Source organism: Amia ocellicauda, chromosome 8 (genome assembly GCF_036373705.1).
Source record: "Amia ocellicauda isolate fAmiCal2 chromosome 8, fAmiCal2.hap1, whole genome shotgun sequence".
Classification (NCBI taxonomy): domain Eukaryota; kingdom Metazoa; phylum Chordata; class Actinopteri; order Amiiformes; family Amiidae; genus Amia; species Amia ocellicauda.
The window spans coordinates 27,397,999-27,425,974 of NC_089857.1; the positions used below are offsets into that span (position 1 = coordinate 27,397,999).

The 27,976-nt window shown below is 37.7% G+C and overlaps 1 protein-coding gene across 4 annotated transcripts; it reads left to right on the top strand.

Moving 5' to 3' along the window:
• Nucleotides 1-308: 308 nt before the first annotated feature.
• carm1l (coactivator-associated arginine methyltransferase 1, like) lies at nucleotides 309-26,858 on the top strand. 4 transcript variants are annotated; one of them, XR_010817591.1, is made up of 14 exons: nucleotides 309-746; nucleotides 6,067-6,192; nucleotides 10,981-11,087; nucleotides 11,639-11,743; nucleotides 12,444-12,554; nucleotides 16,312-16,489; nucleotides 17,869-17,959; nucleotides 19,837-19,918; nucleotides 20,500-20,585; nucleotides 21,138-21,227; nucleotides 21,351-21,488; nucleotides 22,860-22,949; nucleotides 23,174-23,244; nucleotides 26,091-26,858. XR_010817591.1 is itself a non-coding variant. In XM_066710877.1 (13 exons), the coding sequence occupies exons 1-13, from the start codon at nucleotides 584-586 to the stop codon at nucleotides 26,098-26,100; spliced, it is 1,377 nt and encodes a 458-aa protein (XP_066566974.1). In that variant the 5' UTR covers nucleotides 309-583; the 3' UTR covers nucleotides 26,101-26,858. The 4 variants fall into 4 exon arrangements, 2 of the variants coding, with proteins under 2 accessions (XP_066566974.1, XP_066566975.1); XR_010817590.1 differs by lacking the exon at nucleotides 23,174-23,244 and adding an exon at nucleotides 24,608-24,834; XM_066710877.1 differs by lacking the exon at nucleotides 23,174-23,244.
• The last annotated feature ends 1,118 nt before the right edge of the window (nucleotides 26,859-27,976 follow it).

Here is a 27,976-nt window from a genome sequence, read left to right on the forward strand (position 1 = left end):
GAAAATGTTCTTAAACATGACTAGAACCACCCAGTAGGAGTCGCTGTTTCGCCACGAAGCTTTTCTAGCATGCCTTCAGCAGTGTGTCCAAGTAGGGGGAATTTCCCCAGAATATGGGGGATGTATAAGTGCCCGGTGGAAAATTTGCATGGGAAGAATCTCAGCGGGAAATGTTTTAACTTGGGGGGATTTAGGGAAGTGCACAACGCATCTGCAACTTACACTGCTCTCTGGGAAGCTGACGACACTGTCACTGTCTCCGGATTGGTGGAATTCAGGTCTGTGGGCGGGTCTTGTGTACGAAAGCACAACACACTCCCTCCGGTCTATTTACGTGCCCGCTCCCCCAAAAAACGAAATTCAGCGGCATCCCCGCGGTCGAGCCTCTGCCCTCTGAATGGGGGGAAATGGGGGGATGTTGAGCGAAGTGTCTGGCGGCCCTGGGCGATGGCCGGCGCTTGAGACCTAGGCGGAGGTGTGTTGCTTTGGGGAGTGCGGTGAGAGCAGATGCCCGCTACCTGGGCTGGGAAACGACAGCTGCGCTGCACATACATGTGCGCTGAGAGCCGAGCCTGGCGATACAATGGACGCTGCTGTGCCGAGCGACTGTTTCGCGGTCAGACTGCGCTTTCTCAGTGAAGATGCGGGAAAGGGAGACATCCAGCTGTCGGACCAGCACCGGCACCAGAACCTCACCCTGCAGGTGGGCGGAGAGGAGGGGGAGACGGAGCTGACGGTGACGGACGGTAAGCCGGGGCCGCTGCGGGACTCGGCTGCTCTCCGCGTCCGAGCAGGGCAGCCTCACATACCGCACAGACTGCACAGACACTGACGACTAAACATTGACTTCACACCCATAGGTCTTCGGTCTTTTAAAATTCTGAAATAATATATAATTATGCATGCCATTAAACATATTGGTCTATTAATGACAAACGCTGTCTTTTATGTCACACTATAAATGTCAATCTTATATTAAATATTATCTTTACATAAATACTTATTTTCCCGAAATAGCACTGAGCCAAGGAATGCACAGTATATCGAGTGTGGATACCTATAAATACTGTGTTTGTGATTATTACACAACCAAGTCTAAACACATGACATGATCTGTGTCTTTACTTTCTTTATCATTAAGGGTTATATGAAGTAACGCCACATTATTAGTAGTGATAATATAACAATGTGTCCCAGATGCATCTAATATTAACTCACGTTTCTCTTTTTGTCTATAGGCCTATAGCTAAATGACTTGTCAGCAATGCCTTTATAATACAATTTTGTCATTTCATATTCAATCATAATCTTTCTACATGTTATTGTATGTTCATTTGTGTAAAAGCCTGTGGACAGTGTTGAAAACAAACCAAAAACAACTAACTGCACATATGTCAAGTTTGTGTTCAGTTTCCTTATTTATTCTTTTTGGGAATCCACAACAGTCCAAATCCTAGTATTATAACAATCAAAAATCTAGGCTACACATTTTATAAACTAGACTTCTGTATAGATGAATGCATGTGTTGCAGTAAGTATAACATCATCCTAGAATAATTGTGTCCACCTGTATTAGATAACCTCAGAAGATCAGCATAGGTTGAGGTCTTCTTACTGAGATTAATCAGAGAGGGATGTTCAATAGAAACTTTCCCAAGATAGCAGAGGATAACAGTATACCTCTGTATTGCACTAGATCACCCAGAGTTTCTAGTGGATGCAACTTTTCTACAACTCTCCTATTCCCAATAGCATTTCTGCTCCTTTTCTTTTATTCATTACTTTCACTGGCTGCATATTTTTCTCTGCAAAGATTGTTGTCATTTTTTTCTCAGAGACAGACTGCTTGTTTTTAGTATTTATGGTCTTACAAAAAAGATCCCAAATACATCAATCTTTTCTTACCTTTTTTTACTATATTTTCCTGTCAATTGTTTGATATAACTTTTGGGCAGGAGCACAACACTTTTTTTGAAACCCGCTCCGTATTGCACTCACATGGACCGTGCGTCTCCAATTGAGGTGCATACCATACTTCAATTCTTCCGTGAGATCATTTTGTGCTGTGTGTCTTTGATGCTATAAAATGTGCCATGCACTGTAGAGTATATAGAAAATAAACCGATCTTCACTGTAAATAAATTCACAGTCATGCCCATACACAGTTTGGCCTCTTGACTTTTAACCATAAAGTTACGATGTTTCTTGCATTTATAGAACAATATCACCTACTCCTTCAAAATAATGTAATTATTAGGTACTGTTAAATGGAGAGATGGGTCAGTTTAATCATCCACTCCTTCTTGTTTTTACTTGTTTTGTGACAACTAGGTTGGGATGATGTTAAACATTTACTGCCAGGGTCTTCATCATAATGTGTGACTGACAGCACCAGAATAATCAGTGATTCTGATGAGGGAACTGTGATAGTGATTGTAGTGCTACTTGTGGTAAGGGACTGGATGTGGAGGGAATGCTTAATATTACCCAGCTAACGTAATAACATTGTTGAAACTTTGCAACACATACTTGTCGACTCCACAGGGTGTTCTCAAAACACTATTAAATGTCAATTATTGTCAAATAACACTATAAAATTAGATTTAAATGCATAAAAACATTCCCAAGAGAATTACAAGTTTTATTTAAGGGAATCATTTCAATGACATTGTATAGTCAGTGTAATAGATTTCAGGAAAAATGTTTCTCAAATCATATTGGTCAAAACCGAAATACAACCAAACTACAGCCTCACACAATGCCACCAGAATGTCAGCTGTTTGCTACTCCAAAAAGCAGAAATTGCTATGAAGACTTATTCGTCTTAGCAAGGGTAGCATTTGTATTTGGAAAAATATATTGAATGTGGTAGATAGCTCAGAGTAACTTGGCAAATTCACATTTCTGGTGATCCCAGGCTACAATTCAAGTATTGTAAAGGTTTCCTCTTAATACAAAACAGGAACATTGGAGAGCAGCACTCCAAAATAATTCCAGATGGGATTAGTGGACAGCAAACACATCACATTGCATCCATATTCATTAGGTATATCCCAAATCACGCAAAACAGTCTGTGCTGACTCCAGTTCCTTCCCTAAACTTTGCAGTTTGAACTACTTCTTGGTCTATTGCATTGTCATGCACAAATTCAGTGACAGCTGTAATCCACTTTATTTTTAGCTTAGTCCCTTGACCGGGATTCATGTTACAGTGGTGTAACTGACACTGGCTGTCCATGAATCACATCAGCTGAAAAAAAACAAACAAAAAAAACAAACAATGGGATACCTCATGGCTTTGAAAAACAAATAAAACGAAACTCTGAGGTTCCACATTGGACGTAATTGATCCCTGCTTGACACATACATTGTATACTGAAATGCTATAGTGAAACCCATATACTGCATTCTCACAATCATTGATTTCAGAAAAATTCGCAGACATGTTGATTATCTATAGATTAAGCAAGTCCTTTGTTCTATTAAGGGAACCATGGTCCTTGATGACTGGACAGTTTTCACGTGAATATTCCGGAAGATTACCTGATACCTAAATCGATCACATCAAAATTAAAATGTTTCCAAATCTGTGTAAATATGTTATTTTGGGCTTACCTATAAAACTGGCTAAATCCAATGGAGACCTTCTTTCAAGTATTTTAAATTCAGAATATAGTGTGTGCATTTATATATAGGGTGAAGGCTTTCAGTATATAGTGTGTACGATTTCAGTTTATACTGTACTAGGTATCATCTATGTCAGGGGTTCCCTACGCTGTTGGTTTTTGTTCCAACCAAGCTCTCAATTACGTAATTGAACCTTAATTGAAGTAACACTCTCCTTAGATTTGACTTTTTAAATTTTGTAATAATATTTGGTTCTTTAATTAACCTAGTTATTTATACAATTATATACTTAACTTAAAACCCCTAGTATTTAAAGTAATTAAAAGACTGATTTAGGAAATTATTAGTTCAATTAAGTGTTCAATTAAGTAATTGAGAGCACGGTTGGAACAAAAAATGGCAGGGAACCACTGTGTTATAGAATTCTTATGGACATTTTGCCTAATTAAGACCCACAATTAGTTCAGTGAAGCAGTTAACGATATGGATAGAACAAAAACCTGTAGACCCTGCGGCTCTCCGGGACCAGAGTTAGCCACCCCTGTCCTAACTCATTCCTTTCAAGAAAATAACTGACTGACTCTTTTAATACCAATTCCAATTCTTCCTGTTTATTGTGCTCGGCTGCAAGGGGTAAGAGTATCACCCTTATCATCAGATTGTCAGATGTGTGAAACACGCAAAGCAAGCACTGACCCAGACTGACTCTTTTGCTGGGTGAGAAGCACGGACACAGTCATCCTCCAGACCTGTGTGCAGTGAAAAAATAAGGAAAACATTACATTTGAGAGAGAGAGAGAAGGATAGGTTTAGGGGCAAGAGCTATTTTTCAAAAAGTGGATAAAACAGACCAATGAACCTGGCTCAGCCGGCTTGTACTAACACTAGAACAGACAGATACAAACATCAACCGAAATGAACACCGCTCAGTCTGAGTACATCCACGCATGAACACTATAGCTAATGCACGGTAGGGAGGCCTTCTCACTGTTAACACTGCAGGCTCCCAGTGAGCCACAGTAGGCAAGGTGGACTCCAGCTCAGTACTAGCCCACCCAATCCCAGGCCAACTCCATGTCACCCCTGGGTGCATTCCAGTCAGAGACCTGAGATAGTTATGGTTACACTGTGTTGCCCAACCTGTACACCAGCTAAATGAAATCCTGTGTAACTGTTGAAGTCGAAGTCTACAGAAATTAGGTCTAAATGTTTTCTATCATTTTAATCGCACATTTAAATAAATACACTTCCAATGAGTATGGGTGGTATGGTCCCAACCCTTTCTCTGTAAGTATGTTCCTTACATGCAGGTGTTCTGCACATCTGGCCTAGTTTGTGTGGGCCTGAAAGGAACGTGTTGACGGATAAACGATTTATGGTCTTGTTGTTTATGTTTAGCGAAATCTAGGTTGCCTAATCAGAGATTCCTTCATATGAACCCAACACGGTCTGTTCCAGAAATTGTTTTTCTTCATATGGTACACTGAACCTGACTGCCAGCAGTTTCTGTGTTTGGCTCACAGCATCAGATAACAGTGCAGTTCATTCAGCGCTCCTTGCCAGAATACACTGGAGGCTTCGAGGTATACTAAGCCACCACCATGCCTGTTTTGAAAATGCAGCTTAAATTGTGACAAATATCAGAACATAGAGCCCTGGCCAAAATTATGATTTCTCCCCAGACAGTTTTTATGCAGGGATATTTTATATGGTTAGAAATCAGTGGAAACATTCAGAAAGTAATTACATTGCAAATTAAAAAGATTGATATTTTTTTTTATAAATTCCATGTGTTGTAATTACTTGTGAAACTCTTTGGGGAGCAAGTCATGGTTTGAATAGCTCAAACTTATCTCAAATTATTATTTAGATTTGTTTTTGTGGAAAGAGCTGCGGTATCACTCTCCTTGATACAAGTACAGAATGCCCTAAAAAAGGATTAAGCCAAAATCATTTTTAAAGAAACTCTCCATATGACACAGTCAAACGTAATCTGCAGAACTCACTAGGAACTGCTTATAGAAACTGGAATTGCATCCCCAGCTAACATGTTTGGGACGGGCAGTGTTTTGTAGTTTGTATTCTGGTTTATAAATTGGTTTATAAATGTAATTTTATTACATTGTTTTACAATTTTTTGACAACACACCCCATGGTCTAAAAAAATATGTTGCTGCCATTTTACATTGTTCATTGTTCACTATATTGCAGTGTTGCTACAATGGTATGTGGTTCGCTAAGATAAACCTCTATCATAAATTTTATACTAATACCCAAATGACCGAAAAGACTATTCTGGTTTCTACCCCCTTATGTTTTTGTGCAGAATAGGTAAACAAAAATATGTTAACATGAAAAAAGCACTTTTGTTCCTAACCGGGTTTGTATTTTTATTCCACATTCTGAAGCCACTGAAGGATGTCTGTCTTTTTCCTGCAGGCGACGGTGTGTGTGTATTTAAGTACTCCGTGGGTAAGGACACCGAATGTTGCCGCGCTGGAACGCAGTCTTTTCTGATCACATTGGGCTACATCAGTGTGCTGGTGCAGTTTAAATCCCGGAGTGGTAAGTCTTTCTTTTCCTTCATTGTGTTTCAGCACTTTACTTTCCCAGGTTCACATGTCCCTTTAGTATTACTGCACTCTGTACTCATTGCTCTATTCGCATTTTAGCCTGCTTTGCGGAATTTACCGAAAAAGAGGCACAATTATGAAAGATTACGGATTGCAGAGTCATTTCTTCAGAACTTGGAACCAACTCCTTGTCTTGCTCCTTTTTGAAAATCATGACAAATATATCATGATATGACTAAATTCATATATATATGTGAGTGTGTGTTTTTTTTCCTAAAGAAGTCAAACAGTGCATGATCTTTACCAGAACATGTGCTGAACATCTGAGAGCGAGCACATGCCTGTTGTAGACGGAAAATAACCCCTGGCTTTATTAAGAAAACACTGTTTATTTTATTCCAACTATAATACCAAACGTGCAGCAATAATAAACCTTTCTCATATAATACCAAATTTGAGTCCAGGGATTCCTGTGGCTCCTCTGTTTCACTTCTGTGAAAAGCATCTCCCGTCCTTTTGTTATACCACATTATTATTCAGTGTGACCTGTGGCTCCCAAGCTAACAAACCAGAAATGCCAGAATTGCTTAATCTGAAATACACTGGGTGTGTTCATGATTCCCATCCTTACCTTATTCTGCTGGAGGCATTTAGTGATCTGGTCTGCAGATTCTGTGCAGAATTCACAGTTTATGTCTGTGATCATGTGGGCATTGATCTCAGTGGCCACAGAGATCAGGTGGCAGATGGTGCAGCAGAGCAGTTATTTTTTCAGAGCAAACAAGGATTACTGAAAGACTAGAAGAGTCAATGACAAGCACATGTAGGTACTATAGCACAGCTACAGCCTACACTGACTACATGCACAAACAGTTTATCACTGCAAGTACAAAATTACATTATTGCTAATATACACTCACCTAAAGGATTATTAGGAACATCTGTTCAATTTCTCATTAATGCAATTATCTAACCAACCAATCACATGGCAGTTGCTTCAATGCATTTAGGGGTGTGGTCCTGGTCAAGACAATCTCCTGAACTCCAAACTGAATGTCTGAATGGGAAAGAAAGGTGATTTAAGCAATTTTGAGCGTGGCATGGTTGTTGGTGCCAGATGGGCCGGTCTGAGTATTTCACAATCTGCTCAGTTACTGGTATTTTCACGCACAACCATTTCTAGGGTTTACAAAGAATGGTGTGAAAAGGGAAAAACATCCAGTATGCGGCAGTCCTGTGGGTGAAAATGCCTTGTTGATGCTAGAGGTCAGAGGAGAATGGGCCGACTGATTCAAGCTGATAGAAGAGCAACTTTGACTGAAATAACCACTCGTTACAACCGAGGTATGCAGCAAAGCATTTGTGAAGCCACAACACGTACAACCTTGAGGCGGATGGGCTACAACAGCAGAAGACCCCACCGGGTACCACTCATCTCCACTACAAATAGGAAAAAGAGGCTACAATTTGCACAAGCTCACCAAAATTGGACAGTTGAAGACTGGAAAAATGTTGCCTGGTCTGATGAGTCTCGATTTCTGTTGAGACATTCAGATGGTAGAGTCAGAATTTGGCGTAAACAGAATGAGAACATGGATCCATCATGCCTTGTTACCACTGTGCAGGCTGGTGGTGGTGGTGTAATGGTGTGGGGGATGTTTTCTTGGCACACTTTAGGCCCCTTAGTGCCAATTGGGCATCGTTTAAATGCCACGGCCTACCTGAGCATTGTTTCTGACCATGTCCATCCCTTTATGACCACCGTGTACCCATCCTCTGATGGCTACTTCCAGCAGGATAATGCACCATGTCACAAAGGTCGAATCATTTCAAAATGGTTTCTTGAACATGACAATGAGTTCACTGTACTAAACTGGCCCCCACAGTCACCAGATCTCAACCCAATAGAGCATCTTTGGGATGTGGTGGAACGGGAGCTTCGTGCCCTGGATGTGCATCCCACAAATCTCCATCAACTGCAAGATGCTATCCTATCAATATGGGCCAACATTACTAAAGAATGCTTTCAGCACATTGTTGAATCACTGCCACGTAGAATTAAGGCAGTTCTGAAGGTGAAAGGTGGTCAAACACAGTATAAGTATGGTGTTCATAATAATCCTTTAGGTGAGTGTATATGTATATATTTTAAATTACAGTGGTTTTTACATTATAGAATGGTTTTAGTTTTTTTTACATTAAAATTATTATAATGGAATATAATATTTGGCATTCAATTGTGTATATGGGTCTATACAAAACCATACAAAGTAGTAATTGTGCCGGATTAAATCAAAAGTTTGACCCACCCGCTAATAGAAAACTACAGAACTGTACTCAGTTGCGGCTTCATTTTTAGTAAGATGCTACTTTCTTCTAATCATGAATGTAACCGCTATGATGAACAGGTTTGTAGTTTGCTATTAGCGGATGGGTCAAAGTGTAAATGTAATCCGTCCCACTTTTTTTCTTTATTTCAGTCATATCAATTTCTTCTGCTGTTAGAAAGAGAAACAGTTCTGTCTGTCTTGTTTGTTAAGACTCCACTGCCTCAAATTAGCACCAGATCATCATCATGAGATATAAGCATGCATTCAGTTTTTATGAATTTGATGTTTCATGAATGCTGCTACAGTGACACGGAATTAGAACTGAGAAAGTGTGGCTCTTGGCTACCTAGTGGACATTATTGTTTTGATACTATCTAGTGCAAGAGGTACCTTATTAGCTATGGGAATCTACTGGATAAATAAACCTGCTTTATCAAGTCTGCCCGATCCCCACGGTGCCCAGTCCACACAGTGACACAACCAGGGACTGCACTCTCTTATTTCTCACAGGCAACTTGAGGCTCCCCAGTTAAATTTAGAGGCCCAGACACTGTCAGGAATGCATTCTTATTGCCTATATATATATATATATATATATGTATAATATGCTTATTGCTTATTACTTATTTGTGAATGAGTTTTAATGCCTTATAAGAAATGTAAAAGTTCACCCCAGCAACTACTTCACTCAAAAGGGACCAGGGACATAAATGCCAACAGATCGGTGAAACTGAAAGCCCCCATTTTCCATCCATGGCAAACTGTTCACTCCCTGGTAATTGTATGAAAATGTCAGTTTGTTAACAGTAGGAGACATTTCTTGCTTGGAGCATGTAATGGGATTTCTGAGGTCTCATAGCCAAGTGACTTTAAAGGTGAATTTTCCAAGAATTGGAACCTTAATTCTGATCAATTCAACAGGTGTTTTGGTACATCCAGTCATTTATCAATCCTTTGGGTGGGAATAATACCTTTCTGTGCTCAATGATCAATGGTCTCACAATTGATCGATATCTGGCATGATTTCATGCCAACATTATTCTATTGGGCTATACTTATTAATAACAAATTATTCATTTGAAAAGATTGAGAGAAAACATTCTTGTTCTGTGTCAACAGCAGAGGAGGTGGTCTGTGAAAAAATATGGGCAAAAAAAACATTTTATGTGAAGAAGCTTGAAAGGCCTACACATCACTCTCCTGTGGACTGAAAAGCTCTTCATAGTAATGCTGTAAATGCATATTGACCAGTAGCGGCATTTAGTCACCCAACACGGTCAGCCAATAATACTTAGCTGCATGGGCTTGTTTGTTTCCCCCCCCAAAAAAAATACTTTTATTTTTCTACTTTTGGGAACCCCTGTGCATCAAAAATCTGCCTCTTATTATATATGGGAAAGTTTCCACTTTCTTGTTCAGTCCATGAGATTAAACTCGGAGAGATGGCTTTTCTAGTTTTAGGGGAAGGGGGAAGGCAAATGTATGTCTGTTTGGGGAAACATAGTATGTGTGATGAGAAACATTGGTCTCACAGAGCTTTTCCTGTTGTTTAGGTTTTTGAGAAAAAACCAGGCATGTCTTCCATGTATTTTAATTTTGAGTGTTCTAGGTCCAAACTATGTGCAGGCCCGGATGTAATTGTCTTCACATATTAGGCATCTTTTGTTTTCATTGTGTGAAGCACTCTGTGGCAACTTATTGTGAAGTGCGCTATGCTAAATAAAGATTGCTTAATTGATATCCAACGGAAGCACAGTGGGTTATAAGTACCACATTTCAGACAGCATCCTGTACCTTAATTTCTATATATGCTCTGCACAACTGAGATCTCTACGGTGTCCTTATAGTGTTCGGGGCAGATTTCTGTTCGAAATTATTACAAAATAAATTGTGAGTCATTGAGGAATCTTTTAGATGACAATACATTGGATACATGTTACAGAATGTAATTATGTTTTTAATATAGATAAATATAACCCGTTTACACCAATTGTGAAGCATTTGGATAGTACTTGTAAGTAATAGTATTTTGTGAATTTGGAAAGAATCTGTAATTTAGTGATTGATCAGCTTATCCTCAATTTGTGTTATAAATCATTGCTTTCCCAGAGCTGACTAAACTCTCTACAGATCACCTATGATGGACAGAGGTGGGAATACCATATTACAAAACACTCTGATTTAAAATAAACCACTTGGTACTGGGTTCATGTTCATGCCTACTCCCAGCAAATTTTCTAAAAACTAAAACATTGAAAACCTCAACTAAAGGATTCAATAAGCCTAAGGAATTAAGATCTCTGTAGAAATGTAAATTAGAGGACAAAGAGATCCAGAGGACCATGGTTGAGGAACCCTGTGCTTGGATTACTAATAACTGGCCTCCTCTAAATATCTAGTGTTAAATCATTTGACTTTACATGACACAGGCGATTCTTGTATACTTTCAGAATTCACTGCTTTCTACAGTGCTTTGAAGAAACGCAGAGACCCTCGGAAGGAACTGTCTGTATTCCAGCAGCGCACTGATGACTCCTCTGCACTGCAGTATTTTCAGGTAAACGTTGAGCTTTCTCTCTACATTCAATTGTAAAAGTCTCATTATACTTTACTACGTGGAATTAATTGGATTGGAATATATTATTCAGTCTTTTGACTAGTAAATGATAGTGAAGATGACAGCTGACTGCTGACTGGCAGGTACTGAGGATGCATATGTAAGCAACTCCATAGAAATCTAGATAGATAGGCTCCCCCTGTTTGGGTACAAATACAACCTCAGTGAGTTTTTGGTATTGATTTATGTCTCACCTAGCACACAACCTGGGTTTCTGCATAACCAAAGTATTAGTAGAGAAAGGTGTTGGTATCCAATTTGTATAACAGTCAATTCTATGTGGGGTGGAGAGTGATGCCAAGCAAGAGTGAACTTAGAAGGACTGGTGGAGATAATAACAGATAGACATTGTCTGGGTGTCCGTGTGTGTATTTGTGTGTGTGTGTGTGTGTGTGTGTGTGTGTGTGTGTGTGTGTGTAGTAGAATTATATTTATTTACCATCACCTCATAATGTATTTGGTTTGTGATTTTTTTTGTCCTTATGTTTTAGTTTTACGGCTGTTTGTCACAGCAGCAAAACATGCTCCAGGACTTTCTCCGAACTGCCACATACCATAAAGCAATACTGCAGAACGAAGTTGACTTCAGGAACAAGGTGAATACTTTCCGTCTTTCATTAGGTCTGGGTTTGTGTATGTATTTCTTCAGCAGACTCAGCAAATGGCAGGGACAGTAAAGAGGATTTTATTTATTGAAGAACTGAAGGTGTTTAAGTGAGGAAATAACATACAACAAGAAGAAATGTGACTGAAATACAATACAATAGGCACGGACCTCACCCACCCAGACAAAAATCAACGCTGTGGCATGAATCCCTGTATCTATTCTGAAATGTGTGAGATTGGTGTTCAGTCAGAATTTATAAAAGGTTAAAAAGAGTCACGAATGAGGGGAAGAACATTCAGTTTATCCTGCTCTTTTGGTTGGTAGTAGTTTAATGATCCAAGAATCTCAAAAATAATGTTAAAATTTTCCTAGCCATCAGCTTCTAAAAAGTGGTTGGGAGCTTTGTTCCAGACCCCAACAGCTCTCTGTGTGTTTCTACTTGACAAATATAACTGGCTCTAAATAAAGGGAATTTGGGTATTTGAGCTTATTCTACAAATTTTCCTACTGTATTTTTTAGAAAATACACTTGATTAGACATCTCAAATGCATGTTTTTTTACTTCAATCTCATTGTCCAGATTTCAGTAGACTACTCATAATGTTTTTTGGAAGTTTTCATCTGGTCAGGAGTTCACTTCACACCCATCCTGTTGAGACCTCAAACACAATGACCATCTTTTCCCTCAGGTTGTTTTAGATGTTGGCTGTGGATCCGGGATTCTTTCATTCTTTGCTATACAAGCAGGAGCAAAAAGGGTTTATGCTGTTGAAGCCAGTTCTGTGGCAAAGTATGCTGAGGTAGGTTATAATTTCTTACAAACACTTACAGCTTGATTTTCATAAAGGGGCAATATCTGAATTTGGTTGCCAAGTAATATCACTTTCTACTATTTTGAAACTTAAAATAATTCAGTGACCAACTTCTAATCATGCCATCCCACCCACCAATTGAAAGCAAACCCATTACTTTTTTGTTGTTGACCAGAGGCATCTTTCTTTTGTAATTTGGGATTGGCAGGTGGGTCAAAGATTTGATGTAATCAAAGCTTTAGTGTGATGGTTCTAAAGAATAATTTACAATTCAGTAATTTATAACCAGTTCAGGTTTCATACGTGCAGTCAGAAGAAAATAAAGTTCTATCTCAATCATTCCTACAAAGCTGGAGGTTAAACTTGTGTCCCTTGCTTGACTTCAGACTTGGAAATTCCTGGAACTTAATGGTTTAAAGGAAATGTTGGCGAATTCGGACTGTTTCAGGCAAGGCAAATGTATGTTTTTATGGACTGATGGATCTGTGCTTTACAATTAGGTTCATTTTTTCTTTCCTTTCATTTTTCTCCCTTATTTTGGTAAAATCAAAATATCAGTTTATGAGATTAAGAACAGATGTGTCCCTATCGTGGCTTTTGGTTTTCTCTTCTTCTGCCAACAGCCATACTACACTTGACATCTGCTTATAAATCTTACCTTTTTTTGTCCAGAAAGACCATTGCTTCTGTAATATCCTGGTTTCAGGTCATTAGTTGCACACAGGGAGGCCAGTGCTGTGACATTAATCACTCATTACAGGCTATATTTAGACAGAATCCCAGCCTTTGTTTCTCTTTTGCCAGCACATTCACATCGTGTGCTGCATGAGTACCATCCTCGGCCTTATGACTCATTTCATAACACATGGGAGACCGTGCGCCTGAGCGGAGAGTGAGCAAAAAACATTGATGAAAAGCAGTTGAATAAACAAGAAGCCAGCTCTACCACACACCAGGAAAAAAAAGTCTAAACAAAACAACACAACAGAACAAAAAGAAAACAAAATGGAGAGTGTGTTTCAGAGAACCTAATTAGAAGTGGCTCATTAAGCACAACAAAATACCCTCACGAATGTAGCAGTGAAGCATGTGTAAGTGCTAATACGATGTTATGGCGAGTTCCAGGAAGGGGGTCTGCTTGGAGTGAAGACCAAAAGCAGATTCCTTGCTCTGCTGACTGCAACTCACTCTTAATGTTTTGAAAGCTGGAAGACACATCAGAGACTGTAGTTGTGGAGGGTTGGGGGTAGTCCCTGAAACTTCAACCCAGTGTGTCCACTTTAAAATTATTATATGAGTCGTTTTCTTCCATCATAAGACGACCACAGCTGCAAGAAAGTCCCAGCTGTTGATATAACCCTCTGTGAAGTGACAGAGCTCAGATGGCACCAGACCATCACATTTCTTATGTTGTTTCATTACAAGATGTCATTATTCAGATGAAATTATTTCCACGGTTTTTGTAGCAGAATTCAGAGAGACTTGCGATCAGATTGTGGCAAATTTCTTCAAATTGTCAGATACATACATTCATACATACATTTTTTTTATTTTTGTTTTCGCATCATGTTGTAGTTAATCAAGGTTTTCTTGTGTAGAGACCGCACAAAACAATATTCAACTAGTGTTCTGTACACCAATGTGTATAATTTATTTGACACAACTGACAAATCTACAAATGCGCAATTTGAGGTTTACTGCCAAATTCAGTAAATTTGATTTGTATTGCCCATATAAAATAGCCCTTACACTGGACAAGTAGAAAACTAAATTTTAAAAACCAACATACAGAAGCAAAAAAAAAAGATTTCGGTATTTCATATTAATTGTTCTGTTTTTTTTTTTTTTTTTACTTCTTTGATGACAAATTATGTATTTCTAATAGTAAACTGAAACATTACAATTATTAATTTATACATTGTAATAAATGATATTGAAAAATACAAATTAGTAAGAAAGGGATGCATGATTAAATAAATGTCCAAAGCTGTTACCACTTAATGAACGTGCCAGTGCACATTAATAGCATAACATGATTAAAGGAATCAGGAGATTATTTATCAATAACTGGTTAAATTATGCAGACCAACCACCTTGTGGTGGGAGGAATTAAGTGCAGCCTAAGAAACCAGGCTCAAAATCCCAGCTACATCACTGAATTCTTTCATGAGTATTTTCTTGTGCCTAATCTACTCTCTGGGTCCTCTTTGGGTTCATTCACAAAGAGAGAAAAAGAAAGGCTTATCTTCACATTTGTATGTAGTTGTATGTAAATGTGTTGTTTTATATATGCTTCTCGTTATTTTACTGCTGTTATAAATGGCAAAGCACTTTGAGTAGCTCAGACTTTAAACGCTATATAAAATAAAAATTTGTTTATTGTTATTGTTTTGTTATTATTCTTTTTATATTATAGCATTTGAGAGACTTATACCATTGAATGTGGAATGTGTTGCACATACGAATCTGGTTATAAGGCCTAATTTCTTTTCATAATAAACTTTACCTGCATGTTAAAATTTAGGTTCAGTCACACCAGCATCTCATATTGAAAAAGCAATTATGTGGCTAAGCAGGAAGAAGCAATTTCCTAACAGCATGATCCAAACCAAGTAAACCCTTTCAATGACATTCAGCTTAACAACAGAGACCTTCTGTATAACAGGCCAAATCTAAAGGTAATTTTTTTAGCACAGTCAACACATTAGATTTTTATATTTGTAAACTCAATTTAATCTCTCTTGGGGTCTGTTTAAATGGAAGCAGGAATACTGCAGCATCAAGAGGACTTTGTATATTCTAGGATTAAAAGTGAACTCTTGTGTTAATTTATCCATACGGTTGTCTAAATTTACAAACTATTTAGTTTTTAACATTTGCTCCACCAATATGATTTTGCAGTCTGATAGAAAAAGTCATTTATAAGGAGACCTTGCACTGATGCATGTGGATTGGCATTAGCATTATAATCACGGTTAATCCATTAAAATGTAGTTTGAAAACAGAAAGTGTGACTCAGATGGCAGTAACAATGTTATAGCTATTGAACAGCTTGCCTGGAGTTCCTCTGGGACTGTTTTTAAAGAGTTCTCTGCTCTACCTTGATTCTTTCAGCTCCTAAATGTATCTGCTATGAATTTGTATTCATGCATTCTTCTTTCCTTTTGTCTGTGTGCACTACCGGGTGCATATGTGGTGGGAACAAATCAAATTATATATCGTATTTTAAATGGAAGAGCAATATCATTGAGTGCATTGGTACTACTTTGTAGTTTTTGCATTTTGCTATTCCTTGGCTATGGGACTGATTGTCTTGTTATGTAACACATGGTTCATTGATAATGATATCCCACAACTTTGAATATTACTGTTTAAAATGAACATCATCCAAACATGTACTTGTCAAGAAATATTTAAGCTAAATCACCTTTCAAAACACAAAAACAAGGTGTAGGACTTTAACATACACAGTAGGGAGAACACAGAAGACAGTGCTTTGAATGAGGCTAATGAGCCAATTTAAAAAACTGAACATACCCAGTTACTGCATGTTTTGTATGTAGATTTATTTAAGTGCAGAAATATCCAGGTTCAGTTTACGAATGGAGATTATGGAGATTTAAGTTAATCTGCTAACTGATGCCGCAGATGTAGCGTTAAGAACACAGAAATGAAAAATTGCCCTTAACTATCTAGGAGGACCATTCTTTTAAAATTGTAACTGGAGTATTTCTTTTTCTTTTAGATCCTTGTAAAGAGCAACCACCTCTCTGAAAAAATTATCGTTTTGGCCGGGAAGATCGAAGAAGTTTCTTTTCCAGAAAATGTGGATATCATTATTTCTGAGCCCATAGGGTACATGTTGCTGAATGAAAGAATGCTGGAAAGCTATCTTCACTCTAAAAAGTGGCTGAAACCCAAGGGTATGTATAAGAATTGGAGTCATGTTTATGTTTTTTCCTTTCCATTATTAAAAGGTAAAATAACACTGGGTATGGTTTGGATCATTGAAAATTAATTTGGGATGTTTTAGCCTGTGGAGTGACTTGCATTGGGTTTCCTCCCAGGTCTGTAATTCCAGATGACTTTAAGGCCATTCAGGTCTGTTGAATACATCTTTTGATCTCAAAATCCTTTCCAACTCTCAAAAATGTGTAATTTCTGTAGCCAGCCCGATCAAGTCACTCAGTTTGCTTTCCTCTGTGTCGGGTTGCACTATTACGATTCCTTCCAAGAATTAAACCTTATAGCACCTGGTTAGCTCAACCTTTTTCATTGAGTCTCCCTGTTACAGCAGTATTGTGTGCATAACAGAAATAAACTAAAAACAAATATGATAAATTGAAAGAAAAAGGGAAAATGCAATGCGTAAGGGGTTCCAGGCTCCCCCTTACTTATATTGTGTGCATAACAGAAATAAACTAAAAACAAATATGATAAATTGAAAGAAAAGGGAAAACGCAATGTGTAAGGGGTTCCAGGCTCCCACCACCCTTTGTATAAAGAAGTGCTTCCTGTTTTCAGTCTTACAATCACTCCTTTTTGAGTTTTACTTGTGTTCTCTTCTCTGTGGGTCATGTAACAATGTTTCCTCCTGCTTATGAGTTTTTTGGACTAAAAATAATTATTTCTGCCCTCGTTGTACAGCCTTACTACAAGGTGATGGAGAGCTGAGGGACATTTGAAAACCTTCTTTGCAATCCATTTGCCCATTATTCATTAAAGGAAAGATTTAATTTCTTATGTATACATGATTCAAACTCGTACTTTACAACAATGGCAAAACTACACAAGCTAAACCATATACAGTATGTGTGCAGATGAGGAAGCTCAGATGTGAGTCACATTTTTCTTGGGTGGAAAATACCTCTAATTTTAATGTGTAGCTTTATAGTAAAATTGATTGATTATTTCAGTCTGATGCAAATGCCAGAAAATACAGATAAGCATAAAAAATCCCTTTAATAAAATTTGATATGTAAATTTCTGTTGCTGCTGAAGGGTTAAAAAGAACAGTTGAACTCAATTAACAATTCATAGTTAACAAACTGTCATACAAGTTAGACATAAAAAAAAAACATACAAAATTAAGAAAACAAAAGAAGACTATAAAATGACTTTGCCAGCTTGGATTTCAAATACAATCAGAACAACTGTGTTATGGCACATAAGCTTTGGCAGCTGCATAGCCGAAGACCAGACATTCAGACCACATATAGTTAGAGTTTAATACCATTGTTCACCAGATGTGCTCTCGAGCACTGGTGACTGAGGGCAATGTCTGTGTTGTCACCCTCCGCAGGAATGATGTTTCCGACCTTCAGTGACATCCATTTGGCACCTTTCACAGACGAGCAGCTCTACTTGGAACACTACTCTCGCTCCAATTTCTGGTAAGACGTGTGTGACTTCAAACATGACCTCTGTTTGGAATTAAAATATCACTCTCCTTTACCATTGGCAGTTCTGTAGTCCTGCATCTGAAAAAAGACTTCCATTCCCAAATTTAAAAAAACGTTATTTACTTATTACTATTTACTGTTATGTTTTTATTTATGAATACCCAGCTAACCATATAACATTGTGGTAACATTGCAATAAAGTGAAGACTGAACAAAGTGATGTTGTGGCATCTGTAGACTCCAGGGGGTGTTGCCAAAGAAAAAAATATAAATTGACATTACACAAAACAAAATCAATTACACAGAATACACAGTTGAAGTTAAATTAAAAAATAATCTAACAAACTATATATGCCTGCAAAATAATACTATTGTGCTTGATATGTATTGTTCCAGAGAGGGATCTATTATATGTGCAGATAACGTTACTGCAACAAACCGAGTACATTAATGGTGTTCCCGAGGATAACAAAACTATTGCCATGGAGACAGAAATGAGGCCACGGAGATTCTTGAAATAGAACATACATGGAAACAAACCCATTGCAACCTTTAGCTATTCTGTAATGCACAAATTTTATATCTGCTAGAAAAAAAGGGTGGAAATTTGCAAGGTAAGAGATTTGACCCTCTACAATGATGCCAGCTTCCATGTATATATTATCATGTTGCTACAAGGCAGCATATCCTTCACAAGCCTTGTAGCTCATAGATATAGATTTCATCCAAGATATCTGTTGCTTTAAGCCAACTGTGTTGACATTGGATGGAATACTAGTCTTTCATAAATCAAGTTGATTTGTTTTTTTTATATGGGTGAATTCGCTGTAGCAGGGTAAAGGAAACGGTAGCATTAGGTGCTTGAGCCAAGAATCTTCTGGTCACTGTCCTAGAGGCTTAACTGTTTCTTCTGAATTTCCCCTTCTAAACAGTATGCACAATAAAAAAAACACTTGGCACAGACACCAAAGAGTTACGTAAGCAAAACAGTGCTGTGTAAAAGCCCTGTTAAAATAATCAAATGAGTCATTGACAATTTGGTGTTACTGGCAATGCATGCACATTCCTCCTGCTATATTATCTTACCTACCTTACCTCTCTTCACAGCCTTTAGTGCTGGTGTTGACAGCTAACTGGTGAAGCCTGCGTTTCTTCTAAGCTCGGCGTAACTTAGAACTTTATCACTGGAAATAATCAGTGTTTTTTTTTTTTTTTTTAATTATTGACTTAAAACCAAAAGATATGTTAAATGAAAGGTGAAAGAAGAGGCTTGACCTTTTACTAAATAAAATAAATGATCTTCTGAAGATGCAGAGGTTTACGAAGAGATGTAGTGTGTAAAACTTGCAGTAAAAAGTCTGGTACAACCTGTGTTGTTCATGACTAATGCACAACTAAAAGTTTATGGTATAGAACACTAACAGGATTAAAACAGCATTATTTGCACAAATGTTTGGAGTCCTGTGTCCAGATATTTAGATGTTGTATTATTGTGAAGTATGTATGTGTGACATAGCCTGCCACAGATGCTAATTAACAGACCTTTGGATTTAAGCAGAAAAAGGGAATGTGAACTGTAATTTGCCTCACCATATTGAGGGGTAATTTTATCAAGTATGCAAAAGAAGACTAAATCATTACAAAAAGACAAACACCCATCAAATGGAGAATGGGAACAAGATGGAATAACAATTGTACTGCAGTGACAGTTTGCAGTTGATATGGTGATGCAATCTATTAATGTATCCTCTAGTTGCCATAATGTTTCAATATGTATCATAATCGCATAACCCGTTAAGCCAAACATGGTAAGTCTGAGTAATTGATATAGTATAGACCATAGCTAACAGATCTCTCATTCCCTTTAGGCATCAGACTTGTTTCTATGGGATTAATTTGAGTGGTCTGCACAATGCTGCTGTTGATGAGTATTTCCGGCAGCCAGTAGTTGTAAGTGTTTTCTGTTTTTGGAAATTATTTGCTCTATTTCAAGCAGGACATCTGAAAGCATAGCAGTTGCACACAACAGCCTTTTACTTCAGTTGTCTAGGAAACGTGCAAGTAATTGATTTTGTTTTTCATTGTTCACATCCAGGTGAGCTTTTAAATTAGATATGCTCAATCTTGTGCAACTACATTTGTACAGCTTGTCCTGAGCTCTGCTAATGCCCGTTTTGTATGGTTTTAATTTATTTAGGTGTAACCTCTGTCTTACTGTCAATTACATTTATATATCCTATATAAGGCTGTAAAGCACTTTCACATAAAGTAAAGGTATCAGGCATACTATATGAGGTACAGATTATAAAGTATGCAGAAAAGAAGGGTTGCTTTTCCAGATATGGTTTGTAACCATATGTTGCTCAGAAAACAAAGCACTGTACCAACAATCTTCGAAAGGATATTAACCAGGGAGAATAAAATAAGTTGTATAGCACCCAACTGCTTTGTTGACATTTTTTGTCTTACCTGTAGTTCCTAGCTTTGGAGCTCTTCCCAGGCACTCAAACTGGTTTTGCTCTACGTTTCAGGACACGTTTGACATGCGGATTCTCATGGCAAAGTCTGTCAAATACACAATCAATTTCCTTGAAGCAAAAGAAGAGGATCTACACAGGTGCCTTTTAGCCTTTGAAATATAAATGGAAATATGACATTCTGTATGCAGCTTTTCAGGGTTGCTTAGAAACATTTTGATCATAGCAGATTTAAAAGTTGTGCCAAATTCAGAGTCTGGCCTATAGTCTCTTCTAGATTTTGATTGAGCTCTCAGCTAATTACTTGGTCCAGTTACACAATTAACTGAATGATTGCAATACGTATGTTCAATGCTCCATCATGTTCAGTGGTTGCTGTATCTTATATTCACTGTATTAGTTAAACTATCCACTGTAATCTAAAGCATATTTTTTTAAGTATGACTCATTGTGAAAATTATTACCATGTACTCCAGTTCTTCAGCTGGAACAAAAGCTAGAAGACTCTATGGCCCTCCAGGCACTGAATTTTGACAGCCTGTTTTAAATATATAACACTTGATACTGTATGCAAGATTTTGTTTTTCTTAATATTACACAGTCTCTGGAGCTCTTATCTTTTATTGTGAGATTATAACTGTAATCATTGCTGAATCTCATCGTTACAGTGTATTTTCCCCCTGGTTTTGCAGGATGGAAATTCCCTTTGTTTTCCAGTTGCTTCAGTCTGGTTTGATCCATGGTTTAGCATTCTGGTTTGATGTTGCATTTGTTGGGTCTCGGTAAGTGACTTACCTGGTTTAATAAAAAGGAGCATTCACACTACTGTGGTTGTAGTACTTTTGTTTCATTGTGTTTGAGTGTGTGGCTTTGTGTTTAAAGCCTCTGATCTTTTTCCTGGACAGAGTAACCGTGTGGCTGTCGACGTCTCCAAGCGAGCCCCTGACGCACTGGTATCAGGTGCGCTGTCTCCTGCAGACCCCTCTCTTTGCTAAAGCTGGAGAGACTTTGTCAGGGAAGGTCCTGCTTGTTGCTAATAAGAGGTGAGACATGAAATGCTATTATATGGTTAAAAATAGAGTATGGTTAAACAAAGTATGAAGATCGTTCAAGCAAGAAATGATATGATTGAATGTCCTGAATGAGATTTTAGGAATTACTTTGCAAGCCAACTTCTTCTTTTGCCCCTAAAAATATCCACCCAACTGTAACTGAGCTGTAATGTAACTTAGTATGTACCATTAATAAACAAGTTATTACAAAAAGGTTCCCTACCTGCTAGCTAGCAATTAATTTAAATAGTTTGTATTAACATATTTATAACCATGTCGTTATCTGTTAATACATCCAAACAATTCTCCCTTAAAAGAAAGCCTGATTCTTTTTTTTTCTAGAGCCACTTAAGAGGCTTCAAAACCTATGTTTTGTTATGCTACCCCTACAAACTGTAATCATCTGCATTGAGAACCACTCCTTTGCTTCAGGGACCATGCCTCCTAATCCTGCCCTCTTGACTCAATTAGTGCTTACTAAAAGTCATAACATTGCAAATGGTGTGCTCTGGGTACTCAACCTCTTATCCATTGAAATCTTGCCTGTTGTTTCTGACCTTTTTCCCCATATAGACAACATGTTTCAGCTTGCTATTTGGATCTCATTGTTTCATATTACAGCTGTTATCCACACATGTTTAGCACACATGTTTTTGCTGTGCAGTTTGTGTCCACATTCGTAGAATGTAGAAGATGGTAGAAGCCCTGCCACCCATCACAGAAAGTTAAAGATTTGGATTAGGGTCTAGATTGACGTGACATGGTAACCTGCACCTAGTCTTTCGCTGTTTACTGGAAATGTGTTGCTTAAGGACCACAGGTTTAATAGGTCATTTTAAAAAATAATAAAAAGCTCCAGAAGACCTAGTGTTACAAGCAGTTTGATTGTTACATTGCATTCGGTAGCTCAACTGTGAATGATTTAGAACTATAAAGTGCCTGACACTTGAAGTGATCTCATTCAATTGCTTTCATTAGTTTATACAGGGATTTCTTAGGAAAGTTTTATGGAAGGAAAAAGTTTTTATTTGTTCTAGGCCAAAGCAAACAAATGACACAATCGATAAGAAAAGTGAGTTGTTTATGTTCTATATATATATATATATATTTATATGTGTGTGTGTATAAATATACTGGACAAAAGTTAGAACAATGTATATGTACGATGTACACAAGGTTACACACAAACTTGTTATAATAGTGTTTTTTGTATGGTGCAGTTTAATGCTTTCTGAAACCTATTTATGTGTATATATTATGAAATACTGCTCAGTAGACCTATGTGAACAAATTTATTGCCTCATCTATATTGACCACTGTCAGGCAGTGGTCTAAACATGTTTTCGTCTTTGTACTTCACAGGCAGAGCTATGACATTCACATTGCAGCTGTTGTGGAGCAGTCGGGATTCAAGTCAGGCAACATGCTTGATTTAAAAAACCCTTTCTTTAGGTAAGCTGTTTGAAAGAGCCCTTATTATAAAAAATATTATTTCCTATTTCTCCTTTTTTATGGGTAATTGTAAAAGTATACTGCTGGCAGCTAGTGATTCAAAGTCTTTCTTTAAATTTATCTGCAGCCTGTCAGTCACTCCTGGTACTTTACCAAGTGAGACTGATTAACTGTCATTTTTTGTCTCCTTTTTAATTTTCTGACACCCACCTCTATCCGTGCAGAGACTTTTAAATGCCTGTTTCTAGTGGCATGAAGATAATACAGCCCCAGCTCAGAAGGCCCAAAACGGCTGGTGAATTAAGCACATGCGCCACCTAGTGCTCCTGGCTAACATAAGAATTTATTTGTATTTTTCGTTGCTGCTTGCCTCCTTTGCATCCTATCCTCAGCAGTTTTTAATTTCAGCCCTGAGGACCCACTAACAGACCATGAAATTTTACATGAAATAAAAAAAGTAATTGAGGATTCATATATATATATATATATATATATATATATATATATATATATATATATATACACCGATCAGCAATAACATTATGACCACCTGCCTAATATTGTGTAGGTCCCCCTTTTGCCGCCAAAACAGCCCTGACCTGTCGAGGCATGGACTCCACTAGACCTCTAAAGGTGTGCTGTGGTATCTGGCACCAAGACGTTAGCAGCAGATCCTTTAAGTCCTGTAAGTTGCGAGGTGGGGCCTCCATGGATCGGACTAGTTTGTCCAGCACATCCCACAGATGCTCGATTGGATTGAGATCTGGGGAATTTGGAGGCCAAGTCAATACCTTGAACTCGTGATTCATCAGACCAGGCCACCTTCTTCCATTGCTCCGTGGTCCAGTTTTGATGCTCACGTGCCCATTGTAGGCGCTTTCGGCAGTGGACAGGGGTCAGCATGGGCACCCTGACTGGTCTGCGGCTACGCAGCCCCATACGCAACAAACTGCGATGCACTGTGTGTTCTGACACCTTTCTATCAGAACCAGAATTCACTTTTTCAGCAATTTGAGTTACAGTAGCTCGTCTGTTGGATCAGACCACACGGGCCAGCCTTCGCTCCCCACGTCCATCAGTGAGCCTTGGCCACCCTTGACCCTGACGCAGGTTCACCACTTTTCCTTCCTTGGACCACTTTTGATAGGTACTGACCACTGCAGACCGGGAACACCCCACAAGAGCTACAGTTTTGGAGATGCTCTGACCCAGTCGTCTAGCCATCACAATTTGGCCCTTGTCAAAGTCATTCAGATCCTTACGCTTGCCCATTTTTCCAGCTTCTAACACATCAGCTTCGAGGACAAAATGTTCACTTGCTGCCTAATATATCACACCCACTGACAGGTGCCATGATAACGAGGTTATCAGTGTTATTCACTCACCTGTCAGTGGTCATAATGTTTTGGCTGATCGATGTATATATATATTAACTAAACTAAACTTAGAATCTTACATGACACAATAGATGAGCTATAATAATAATAAATGACACGTTTGAAATATTTAAACAATTGAAAAAGGGATGTTCTGTAGTGGTGTTAATGGGTTGAATTAAGAAAATGAACTAACACAGCTGTTTGTTTGTATGTTCAGCATAGTGACGTGAGCTTTGCCATTATATGTCCGTCTATACATCTATCTGTCTACCTATCTAGGGCTCCTGAGTGGCTCATCTGGTAAAAAGCCTCCGTGTGGAGTGCATGGTGAGACCTACAACCTGGAAAGGGCAGGTTTGACTCCATGCTGCATTGGCGGCACTGAAATGGCCTGAGCACAGTCAGGACTGGGCTGGGTACAGTACGTCAGTGCACAGGGGATCCTCATCTCTTGGGAAAGCAGCAGCTGCTATTTCTGGCCCAAACTGCCTGTAGGACTCGGGAGTGTAAGTCTGAGCTGTGTCTGTCCTCCAGTTGGCACTAAAGCCCCACTGTTTACATTCCAGTTCACAGTGTGTGAAGATAGATAACAGTGTAAGAGGACTTTGTATCTGTCTGTGGTTTCTTCAGATTTTTATGGGAAAGAAGTGCCACTTCCTTGACAACTGAAACAACCCTTAAGTAATAACATATCTTGGAGAGAAATGTAAGAGGGTGCGGGAGATTATTTCTCTCTTTCAAGACTTGGGATTTGGAAGTGTGGATCGCTTTTTTTCTAAAAAGTGCCACAATGTGATTTACATATGTCCTTAAAGTATGTAGTATGAAGTGAGTTCTTATTCATAGTGCAGTAGTTACTCTCCAAAACCACAGACAGAATTTACAGATAGGTCAAACCATTTAAAAGATATTGGCTATAGGTCAATATTACTGCATTAGCTCCTTTTAAATGGTATTGATTATTAGAAGTGCATATTATAATGTACCACTCAACCAGACCTTACTGTAAGTGCGAGAATATGAGAATTACACAGGGAGGAGGCTGATCAATCCAAAACTTTTTATCGGTTGTGTCATTAACTACATTTACTCAGGTTTGAACAAAAAGCATAAGCATTCCAAGTTATGTAGAAGGATTAACTCAAATCCAAAGTCAAAGCAGATGGCGTAAAGAAAGGTGATGTCCTCTAAAATAAATGCAGAATTGCTCAAATTTAAAAATTATATCAAATTGTGTTCTTCCATGCCTTATTAACTCCTGTACTTGATTGCATTTATTTTTATTATACTCTGGTAAACTCACACATATCACCAACTGAATTATTAATATAGTTCTTGTATCATCAATAGGACACACTTAGTGATTGTACTATAAACACAGTGACTTTCTTTCAGAATGCTTGGTTTTTACTAATAAAATATTCACATACTTCAGATGTAGGAGTGTGATAATATGCCTAGCAGAATGGGTTTCGTTTGAGAAAAAGATTTGCTTTGTGAGGCTGTCACTTTATTGTACCATTTACAGTAAAGATTCACACCTGTCTGTCTGTCCCATTTTCCATGTTCCTTATGCTGCTACACTATCATGTCAGTTTTTTCCTGCTTTTGTGAATTTTATGTTAACTCTAAACCTTAACCATATTTTTGTAATTAAAATGGGGTTTATCAATTTGTCAATTAACTCAAAATCAGTCCTCATTTATGATTTACATCCATTGTGTTCTAGCTGTTTTTTTTTTTTGTTTCCTTTTTTTGGTAGATATGCATAGGAGTGGCATTATGGAGCTCAGAGAATTGGTAAACTGTGAGGAACTTGGTCTGATTTCCTGGATGCCATCTGAGTTTCTCCTCAATGAACATGGAAATGTTGTATTCATCTGACTGTACAGAATGCGGCTTTAGAGTTGAATATAGACTGGAAAAATATTCTTTGATGAGCTGCTGGAGGCATATGACACTTTCTTGCTTCCCCTTGATTACAGTGCCTTTCTGTATCCGTTATTCGCTTATCCAGGGTACCACTTTTCAAACCTGGGCTTACATGTATTACTCAAAATGCGCATAAACCAATTTTATGCACAGTCAAATGAAGTATGACATGTATTAAGACAGAAATCAACACACACATGACATTTAGTTTCTATGTGGTAAAATACAAATAAAACCAATTATTGACAACGGATAGATACAAGTATTGCAGATGTGTAATGTTTGGTCACATATTATTATTTACTAAATAACTGCCACACAGATTAGTTGTTAACAGATACATATTTTCATGTTTTTAAGTTAAAGATGAAAATGCATGGTTAATGAGTTGATGAACAAGTTATTATAATGGATATAGCAATACTTCAGACTGTTATTTCAGTTTTGTTCTTGGTACATTTTCTTCTTTTTTTTATCTTGCGTTTATTGCTGTGTCATCATTAGCCATCATTTATATGGTTATGTTATGCATATATGGCTATATTGGGGCATTTTTCCTTATGTACATGTTCATGTGGAAATAAATGTGGTAACTCTGGGATTTATCAGCATCTTTTACTCAGAAAAATGCAGGCTAGTTTGATAAATAGATTTAATTATGCGTGCAACAATTCTGAAATATGTGCGTCTGAAGAAATCAAGTGGCTTATATACACACAATTGATACATATGTTTTCTTCCTGGAGTAAATTTGTTTCTGCTGTTTTTTGTTCCAGCTGAGTTGTTTTTTACCTTCTTTACTTGAACTAGTTGATTAATTATATCTTTGTTGACTGTTCTTTTGAATTATTATTATTATTATTATTATTATTATTATTATTATTATTATTATTATTATTAAGCAGACAGGGGTAGAATTTACTCTGTAACCAGTTTACCCAGAACTCACCCCCTATAATTACATTGAAATCAATGACCACATGTCTGAGAATAAAATTATCAGACCAATTCACAGCTACAAATTATTATGGTGGTATAATGTAGTGTGGTGGGGTTCTAGAAAATATAATCGCTACAGTAATTTAGATTAAATGAAAAATGAAGAGAAAGAGGAACAAATTATGGAATTACATGAATCTAGAACTAGGGGTATTTTTTTTAATTTAATTTAATTTAAAAACACTTACCTACAGCATTGATTTGGTACTCCAAAATTACTCTGACTAACAAGCAGTAATGAGACAAATAAAGCCATATTGTTTTAAAGTGATTGATGTTACAAGGTGAATGAACATTAATTATGATATGTTGAAACACATTTGCATTTGCAATCAACCTTCCCTTTAAAATACAGCTAGTTCTCTTAATGTCAGATACTTGCGTATTTCACATTTTATGCAGTCCTGTATGTTAAGTTATGAGGTTGTCAGTTCCACTCTGCTGCTCTCCCATTGTTCCCCTGGGGGTTACAGTAAGCACAGCACAGCCTGATGGATCAAATCATGCTTTACATAGTCATTACAGATACCTTGACAATTCAGAACCATTTATTTTGATACCTAAACTTGACATCAGACCATGGGGAATAGGTTTCTGTGAAAATGCATAGTCCTTGGCATGTCCTTTATCTTGGTCACCACTTAAACCAGCAGAGTGCCTCAGGGAACTGGTCATATTATAAACCAGTGACCAAATTCATTATGGACAGTACATTTT

What these genes read in the sequence shown, in the direction of transcription:
- carm1l (XM_066710877.1), top strand. Translation starts at nt 584, where the DNA reads ATGGACGCTGCTGTGCCGAGCGACTGTTTCGCGGTCAGACTGCGCTTT. An exon ending in CTGCACTGCAGTATTTTCAG is followed by an intron (nt 11,088 to 11,638) that starts GTAAACGTTGAG and finishes CTTATGTTTTAG; the next exon opens with TTTTACGGCTGTTTGTCACA. An exon ending in TACTCTCGCTCCAATTTCTG is followed by an intron (nt 17,960 to 19,836) that starts GTAAGACGTGTG and finishes CATTCCCTTTAG; the next exon opens with GCATCAGACTTGTTTCTATG.